Genomic DNA, 9,656 nt, shown 5'->3' with positions numbered 1-9,656 from the left:
TAGAATCTTTGGTTCCATCAATTGACTTCCTGGTCACCATTAGGAAAGTCATGTGCATTTCCCATCTATAAATGTGGAATAAGAATATCTACCTTATAAGGTTTTTGTGAGGGCCCAGTGACAGCATACGAATGTAAGGGCTGTGTCAGCACTGATGGTCATTATCACGCACTTTACAGTATTAACTTATAAATTAAATGGTATTTGCCACAAAGTGGAGAGCACTGCTCAGCAACCTTTCTAGAGATTTTTTTTCATGTGCAAGGCTCTAACTTCCTGTATTTTCATCTTTATTAGCTAAGATAAAATGATTAATATACATCCATTCAGCAATAAAATCTCCATTAGCCTGATCATTCTAATTTTCAACCCATAGGTTGAAATGCATGTATTATATATTTTGTAATATTTATATGATGTCTACAAAACCCTAAGGATTCATCAAGTCACTCAGAATGTTCAAGTTCCCTGTGCTTTACTGACAGTTCTTAATTGCAAGCGATCACAACTAAATCCTCACTTATTAGTGCAAGCAACAAAACAAAATGAAATTGATCAGCTCATCTGATTGGCTGGTAAGCAGAAATGGCATTAGATCCAGTTGTTTAAAAGAGGACTTTAGGATTCCACTTCTCTCCTTCCTAATGCTGATGTTTAGTTCTCAACGGGCTTCCTCCCCAAGGGAGAACAGCTGCTCCCATGAGCTCCAGGCATCCTTGTCTTAACAGCTCATGAAACCAGAGAAGAGAAGACACTTATCCCAGGGTCCATGCAATCCTCTTAAAGTATTCTGATTGCTCTGCTTGAGTCATATACGCACTCTAGGGCAGGGAGGTGCACCACATGATTGACAGCCCAACCATAACCTAAGGTTTGGGAGTGCAGTTCCCTCTCACAAAAAAGGAGAGGGGAAAAATCCTGGGCAGGCAAAAAAAAAAAAAAAAAAAAAAGGTTAACAAATGTCCATCACCCGGCCTCATCCAGCCTAGCTATCTGCCCTATTTAATTAAATCAGAAATTTCTCTACTCTACATGAATTTAGCAAGCTTTAATTCCTGAAGAGAAGGAGAAAGGGGCTAATAAAGGTAGAACATCTACTCTGTTCTGGGTCAAATTCCAGACTTGTTAATATTTGATCATCACAACAACATAGGAGGTTGTTAAAAAATATATATATATCCCTCTTTTATGGAGAAGGCAACTCATACAACTGGAAACTGGCAGAACCTAGATTCAGATCCAATTCTGCTTGGTTCATTCCACAACCCAAGCACCATGCTTCTTTAGCAACCCCAAAGTGGAAAACAGTGTTGCCTAAAGCCCTTAGACGGATGGTGGACACACCATATTTGGATGCCTACGTTGACGGATCAGTTGGTCAACAAAATATTTAAGTACTCGCTACTGTGAGTCCATAGTCTGCAGTTTACAGGCAAAGAAGAAAAAAGAGGCCTAGTCCCTGCCTCCATGTGGTCACAATAAAGTTGGCAAAATGAAACAAATACACATTCAAGAAAACCTTGGGGCTAAATTGTGTGGCATTTATAACATACTGTTCATCTCATTGCCCTTGGGATTCCTGTTCAGGACCCGTCATCCCCTTTCGAATGCAGTCTCCGTGAGGAGGGGTGCCTGGCCTATCTTCGTCACTGCTGCATCCTGATTGCTATTGTTCTACAAGTATCTGTTGACTGATGGTTAATGCAGACTATGATCATGGGAGGTTTCACAGAAAGACTAACTGGAATGGTGCTTACGAAGTAGAAAATCTGAGAATGGATCAAAAAGAAAAAGGATGGCAATACATAGGCATTCTACAAATGTGTAGGGAGTGGCCAAGAAAAGGAAAGATAATGTGAGGATAAGCAAAGAGGAGGTAGTGGATGGGTGTGCACACGGACAAATGAGGGAACAGGCCAGAACGGGGCACTGCACTGATACCAGAAATCCGGGGTAACTCACTTTTCCAATTGCCACTGTCAAGTTGTCCAAAATCTCTGGGCCATAGTTCGTTTATTTGCAAAATCAGAATGATGTGGGTTATGATCCTTAACCACTCTCTCTCCCTCCGTCTAATTCAGAGAATTCCAAACTTGCTAATACACAGACTCATCCAAGAAGAGAGCTTGTTAAGAATACAGATTTAGGTACTAGAATCTATGTATTTTTTAAAGTTCCACAGGTGATCAGCCAGGTTTGGGGATCACTGGATAAGTGAAGGAGGGTAAATACACCAAAGAAAAAAATCTTCCCCATACAGAAGTTTGTATGGGAAACTAGGCTGAACATGCTAAGTGGAAGATGTTAACAGGGGACTTGAAAGCCAAAAAGGTTCCCTGCCTTCATGAAACAAGGAGGCTTTGTGGGCCAGAGTGAAAACTGTGGGTTTCTGTGTGTTGGTGTATCAGGCTTGGGCCATCACCTCTCTCATTCTCTCTCAAGGTGGAGAGACACTTGCACCCCATTGCAGTCTTCTCTCCAAGGACGACCTGAGTCCTTTTCCTTCATTTTGCTCTGGCTCACGATAGAATACTTCTCCAAGTGGGTGAGACTATGCATTTTCCGCTGGCAGCCCGCTGCTATCCTCGGAGCCCAGGGCCTGTCTCACGTGGGACCTCGCATCATTCAGAGAACGCTGAAGGGTCACCTAGGCCTAAACGGCACCGGAATAAAGGCAAACAGCCATTCTGTCTGTCTGCCTGACATCGCTTTACTAAAGATGACTCCCATGGGATTCCAAAATACTTTTATAAAATAATTTGTTATTTCGACTTCCTCACCCCGGATGAGTTAGGAAGGCAGCAAAGGAGTGCTCACTCCTGAGCTGTATTTATTTAGCGTTCAGATCAGCACTTTGATTTCAGGGCGAAAAAGAGCCAGACAGTTGGGCGTGAGGTAAGGATCAAAAAAGTCATCTAACGTTCCCCAAGGGACTCTTACCTCCTTGCCCAGATAAGGTAACTATATGGGGGGCAGAATTTTAGTATTTTGGCTGTTTGTTTTCTTAGCACCCCATGTATCCCAGCCATTAGTTGAAACGGGCTCAGAAAAAGCGCGCCACATGCTTCTGTCCCTGCGCGCCTCCGAAGCCCGTCTTCCCGGATCTCATATCTGAACTGCCACCACGCAGGAGAGGCTGAGGGGTAAGAGTCCCCTGCCCCGCGCGGCGCTGAGCGCTGGAATCCGCCCCGCGGAGCCTTGTCGGAGCACGGAGAACTCGCCAGCACCTCCCGTCTCCTGCCGCCTCCCAGACCCAGGCTCTAGGACAGGAGGGAGGGGACAGGAGGAGGAAAAGTGGGGCCGGGCACGGGGTGCCTGGGAAGCCCGGCTGCGCTGACGTCACTGGGCGCGCAATTCGGGCTGGAGCGCTTTAAAAAACAAGCGTGCGAGTGGAGATGCCGCTCCAGACAGCACAGGACGCCTACCGCAGCACCGTGCACCGCCGCCGCGGCTGCAGGAAGGCAGCTCCAGAGGCCGACTCTGCGGCGAAGGGCACCTCGGGCTCCGCGGAGCTTCTCCTCCACGCCCCCGCCGGGGGGCAGGAGCGCGGCGCCCCGCAGTACAGGCGCCGCCTGAGCCGCAAAAGCCCGCGGAGCTGCGACCCACGCTCCACGGTCCGTAGCAGCCCGGGCACTGCTCTCCGCCGGCGTTCCGCTCGCGCCCCCCTGCCCGGGAACCATGGACACCTCCCGGGTCGGCGTGCTCCTGTCCTTGCCCGTCCTGCTACAGCTGGCGGCCGGGGGTGGCTCACCGAGGCCGGGACCGCAGCCGAGGGGGTGCCCCGCGCACTGTCAGTGCGAGCCCGACGGCAGGATGCTGCTCAGGGTGGACTGCTCCGACCTGGGGCTCTCCGAGATGCCCTCCAACCTCAGCGTCTTCACCTCCTCCCTGTAAGTGCACCCCACCCCACTCCGGGACCGGGTCAGAGAGGGGAAAGGGGGAGCTAGCCAAGACATGGCTGGGGGCTCCTCGGCTTTGGAGGGGCGGGAGAGTTTGCAAAGGGCATCTCAGCCGGACCTGTTGGGGCTCCAAGGAAATGCTCCTCTCTTTGAGGGTGGTACGCCTGCACTTACTGGGCCCCGCAGAGAAACGGTTTCAAGTGCAGCCGTCCAAAAGCGTGACAACTTCCCAGCCCAGCGCTAGGCACGTCGCGGGTTGAATTCCTCCCAATGTTGATATTTGTACCCCTGGAGCCTGGAACCCAAGAGCAGGCTGCCCTGCAGGTCCGGGTCCCAACCTCCGTCCGCGTCCAGTAGCGATCCACTAGGAGATGAGCTGACCAAGTTTCCCCAAAGGAGAACCCCAACGTGCCCAGCTCCAAAGGGACATACTCTGCAGCCTGATGTAACCTCTTTCTTTTCTTTTTTTCTTCTCTTTTCTTTTCTTTTTTATTTTTCTTTTCTTTTTAATTTTTTATTTAAAGAAGTGATTAAAATGTAGCAGCCACAAACCCTATTAGAGCTGCCAGAACGTTATCTTTACCTTTGGTTGCCCGAGCTGCCCTTTGAAGTGGCCGCGACCGCGGTGTAATCTTTAACCATCTCCTCCTCCAGGGGAGGAAAAGGGAAGTGGGCTGAAGGCGGCTGGGCGGGTAAACACGGGGCCGACATGCAAGCGGCGACCTGAAGCTCTGTCATCCCTGGCTGATCCCCTAACCCTTTCTCCCCCCGCCACAACCGCCTAACCGCGGAGAGGAGGCAGCGGCTCGTTTCATAACGTTGCCTCTGGAAGAGCCAGGCCCGGAGGGTAACAGGTGGTTGGGCGGATGTGGCGGCCCAGGAGGAAACCGATTCTCTGGCACCCGGGTGATAGCCTGGTGGAGAATCTGGGCCTTGGTTCCTTCGGCCGAGAGACCAGGGTCAGGGCCACCCTGGCAAACGGGCGCTCGCTACCACAAGGTGACAACGTTTAGATTTTAATTCGAGGCACTGCGGTGAGCCCACCCCAGGTCCACGCAATCCCAGTATCGGCTTCTCTGAGGTGCCTTGGCTGGAGCTAGTTGAAATGTTTACGAACTTTTTTTTTTCCCCCTCTGTTTAGTTGTTTTCTGGAGGGAAGAAACATGAAGAGGCTTGCAGATTTTCCACTAGGTAGTGATTCTTTTTCTAGAGGCAGAGTGAGGAAGAAAAATTTTTTTACTTGTTTTAGTATTGCCTTTAAAGAGACTGTCCTGCTAGATTTTAGTCTCTTACTCATCTACCATTAAAAAAACAAAAACAAAAACAAAACAACAACAACAACAAAAAACATATAGGCTGATCTTCTTTACCTGAAAGTTTGAACGTTATAAATTTGTCTATTTTCTCTGTCAGGTTTCCCTATAATCGCAATCATTACTTACGGTAGTGATGTTTGTATGATCAGATTCTGCTCTCCTAAATGATGATTTTCTCCGAATCCACATTTCCTCCTCCTGAACAGCTGTCTCTACTGCAGAGTGAAACACTCATCCCCACCCTTTCCTATTTAATTGCTGAAGTCAATCCCATTTAATTGCTAAAGTCATGGGTTCTCCTGAATGTTTCTGAGGCCAGTTTGCGATTCCTGGACAAGGAAGTTAAGAGCCTGGAACTATCCACATCACCCAGAAGAAATTTGACCATATACAAGGGAGGTGTACAAGCCCCCAAACACTTACCTGCTATTTAAATCATTCACCTAAATAATAAAGAGTATTTACGATAACAGAAAATAAATTTATGGGCAGTTCCTTTTTGTCCCACTTAAAAGAATGAATATGTGTTAGGTTTCTATTACTAGAAGTTGACATAAAATGCTGCTTTAAACCGTTTCTCACATACCTTAAACATATTTAACTGTGTCCTCCATGTGCACAGATCTTTCAGCCACTGTTCCCTTTTTCTTGTACCTATCATGATAGATAACCCCTTGGAGTTAAGATACCATTAGGAATTAATTGTAATATTTTCCCCATGCAATTTGAAGTCCCATGGGACGTTTTCTCAGTGCTCTATAAAATATTAAACTCAGAGTGTCGAGAAAAGTGACACAGTGGATGCTAAACACTAAATGCGAAATATTTGCTTCCACTGTTAACATTTCAGGGAATGAGTGCGGAATGTAGAAGTCAGTCCAGGGGCCATGGAATGCCATTCCTTTGTGATTGAGGGATGTTTGTTTTCATTTGTTTGTTTGTTTGTTATAACCACAGGAACTCTGCCGACTTTTAGAGTAGATGATGCCCTCTTTTGGTTACACCTAGTATTAATCTGGCCATTTCTGCCTTCGCTTGTACAAACAGACCCTAAATGAGGAATCTTGATTTACTCATACTCAACTAAATAGGCATGTGTTTTACTGACTTTCTTATTTTAAGAAATAACTTCTCTTTGCTCTTGAAAGGGAGCACTAAGTTATTCTCCACTGGTGCCCAGTGATAAGTTTTGACGAGAAAGTTGAAGTTTGCAGACCCATGCGGGTGAAGGACCAGAACTACTCTTTTATTAGTTGTAGTAGGTTATCACCATTTATTTGAGTCAAAATGTTATCTCTTAAACTTCCCCCCAAGAAAAGAAGAAGCAATTCACTCTCTTCAAACAAATTGATGATGGCAAGTTCCAGCTGTATTTTTGCCACTTCTGATAGCCATCTAGTCAGACTTGTGGGTAAAGAAAGTTTTCCTAAATATCTTCATTGAAAGTAAGAACTATTTATGTGCAGTTTTATAATCTTTCTTCTTCAGAAAAGCCAAATCTTAAATCAGTTTAAACATTAACATTAACTCTCTTTTCTTATTGAACTTCATTCCCTGGTAGATCTATAATTGGACTGTTGAACATGGTAGAAACACTGGAAAAACCTCAAATTTAATTCTCTCTTTCCCCCTCTCTCCGTGCTTCTCTATATTTCTCTGTCTTTCCCAATGGTTATGGCCTCTGGTTTTACTAATAGGAGCTAATAAAGTTCACTCAGCAGAAAATGAAACACAAACCAAGTTGAAATATAAAAGCAGACAATAATTGTTTATAATCTTTGATACATTTCAATCTATCAGTAGTGACCTTAAGGAAATTAAGTGGCTCTAGCATTTAATCTTATTATAGTTAAGTTATTTTAATGCATGAAACATGGACATTTCTGCAATAGAGGCTTAAAAGTAAGCTCCCCTATGCTGTGTCTTTAGTTAGTATGACATCCAGGTAGACAACTAAATCTTTACGAACATTCCAATATAGTAAATGTATTATTCTTTATTGGCCTAGAATAGTTCTTTTATTTTTAAATGAAAACTGAGTTTTTCCCTGATGTTGCTTAGAGATATGAACATTTCATTTACAAGCAAATTTATGCTATATGAACCAAAGAAACCCAGAAAAGTTTTGTTTAAATTTTATGTAGTTTTATTACTTTCCATTGGTAACTTTGTAACAAAATTTAATTTTACATGTAATTAGTAGAGCTGATATTAATAAGAACTGATCCAAACCCGCAAATATTTTAATTAATATGGTTCTGGTATTATATATACGTCTTAAGTATTTAAGATGCCATTTTGAGATTAAATAGCAATTTTAGAAACTTTTCTGAAAATGGTTTCTTATAGTTCTGCTTCTTTCAAGCAAAGTATTTTAAATAATAGAAAAAATTCTACTTGAGAAATGGTTACTAAAGCTTTAACTGTTACAACAGTCAAAATTTAGATCAATCACAAAATTTATCCTTTTGTTCTATAGCTTACTTTTAAATTTTTGTTTAATATAATGATGCCAATGTCTTTTCTGGGTTTTGATGAAGTTCTTTATTTTTTCCAGGATTCCAGGGTTTTCAGTAGCACTTTTTAAATGGGGGCAATTATTGAAATTAATTGACCAAGTTAGTCTGAATGATTATTAGAACAATTTTTAAAACCCATGAATCTCGAAGACAATTGTATAAAAATGTAGCTTATGAGGGGTGACAATGGGATTGGGAAAGCCATAAGGACCACACTCCACTTTGTCTAGTTTATGAATGGATGAGTAGAAAAATAGGGGAAGGAAACAAACAAACAAACAGACAAAGGTACCCAGTGTTCTTTTTTACTTCAATTGTTCTTTTTAACTTTAATTATTATTCTTGTTATTTTTGTGTGTGTGCTAATGAAGGTGTCAGGGATTGATTCAGGTGATGAATGTACAACTGTGTAATGGTACTGTGAACAATCGAATGTACGACTTGTTTGTATGACTGTGTGGTATGTGAATATATCTCAATAAAATGAAGATTAAAAAAATATATATACAGCATTATTATAACTAGGTTATAAAATATGTGCATAGAAACAACTGAAGGAAATGCAATAAAATGTTAAGCATGGTTATCTTAAAAAAAAAAAAAAGCAATTTTGTGCCATAAATTTAGAATAAAAGTGAAAATAGATGCATCATGAAAACATATTTTACTGAATGTGTTCAACATGTGTATGGCAAAATTTGCATGACAAGAATGAATTTTTACATGTAATAAACATGATCTTCAGTTTTTTCTTTCCTCATGCATTTTCTTCAAAGTAAAAGAGTTCTGGTGAAACAACAATAGCAATCACAAGTTAATGAGAAGATAGGAATTAAAAGAAAACCTTTGTAGATTAATAAAATTATGTTTCAAAACTGGAACCATTCACGCTTGGATATATTTAATGATGCTCAGAAAAACAGAATTAGTCTATGATTTCTCATTGCTAAATTATTTATCTGAAATATTTATTTTTGATTTCCAAAACATATAGCCATCAAAGACATATAAATAATAATCTGAGTAAGCAATTAACCTAAAAGAACTATCATAAAATTAAAGACTTTGAAGAATATTTATGGTTTCATAACTGATACTTATATTCTATCTACCTTAGTAAAGCATTTTTTAAAATATTTCTTCTATCAAGTTCATATATTTAAGCCATTTTAGCTACAAATTTAAGTATGTTTCCAATTAGTCTGAATCATATGTCATAACAGAAATGAAAAACAGTAGTCAGTGCTGCATAGACTACTGCAATTTTGTGAAGAAAATTTTTTTGGTTTTGTTTAGTTACTTATATAAATTTAGAATAATGCTAAATGGCATATTACCTTGTAAACGGCCCCTAAGTGGGTATTTCTGGTAAAACGTACTCTTCGTGAGAAGGTAAATTCCTTCCCTTGAGATTCAATCTCCTCACTCCTGTTGCAATGTTTTCATTTACAGAGCCTTATTTTGTAGAGAGAAATCAATCAAACTAACATTAAAGCCACAATTGATATATTATGTACCAAACAAGAGATTCTCTAGCCCTGTTGCTATTTTTAATGACTCTTAATAGAATTTCATTTGTTAAATCTGCCCATGAGTTCCAACCTGCTACAACTCTTTTATTCCCAGAACTGTCAACTTTAATCCATGTTTTTATTCAGTCATTATAGAAGCCAACTATATGCTCAATTTCACCTGTGGAAATTATTACCTATGGGAAGAGGAGACATTTCATAGGCAGTAAGGAGGGATTTTTCACAAAAATCTCGTAATTCAGAATTAATTTTGTTCTCCATAAGTTACATGGTGGGAAGCAAGCCCATTCTTGAAATCTATGGCATTTTCTCCCTCTTCTTCCAGACAATTTTTCTGTTACATTGATTGAACCCAATAGGAATGCCTTACTTGAAGCTGATGGGTAGAAC

General features: G+C 41.7%; 1 protein-coding gene across 2 annotated transcripts in view; it reads left to right on the top strand.

Moving 5' to 3' along the window:
* The first annotated feature begins 3,555 nt into the window (after positions 1–3,555).
* The window catches only part of LGR5 (leucine rich repeat containing G protein-coupled receptor 5), a 134,303-nt gene continuing 128,202 nt past the window's right edge, over positions 3,556–9,656 (top strand). For both annotated transcript variants that reach the window (XM_037847696.1, XM_037847695.1), the window contains exon 1: positions 3,556–3,890. In XM_037847696.1, the coding sequence (XP_037703624.1) occupies positions 3,679–3,890 (212 nt within the window). In that variant the 5' untranslated portion in view covers positions 3,556–3,678. The remainder of the gene's footprint in view (positions 3,891–9,656) is intronic.

Source organism: Choloepus didactylus, chromosome 8 (assembly GCF_015220235.1).
Source record: "Choloepus didactylus isolate mChoDid1 chromosome 8, mChoDid1.pri, whole genome shotgun sequence".
In the NCBI taxonomy this organism is placed as follows: Eukaryota; Metazoa; Chordata; class Mammalia; order Pilosa; family Megalonychidae; genus Choloepus; species Choloepus didactylus.
The sequence above is the reverse complement of the archived record's forward strand: the minus strand, read 5'-3'. Positions and strand labels throughout refer to the sequence as shown.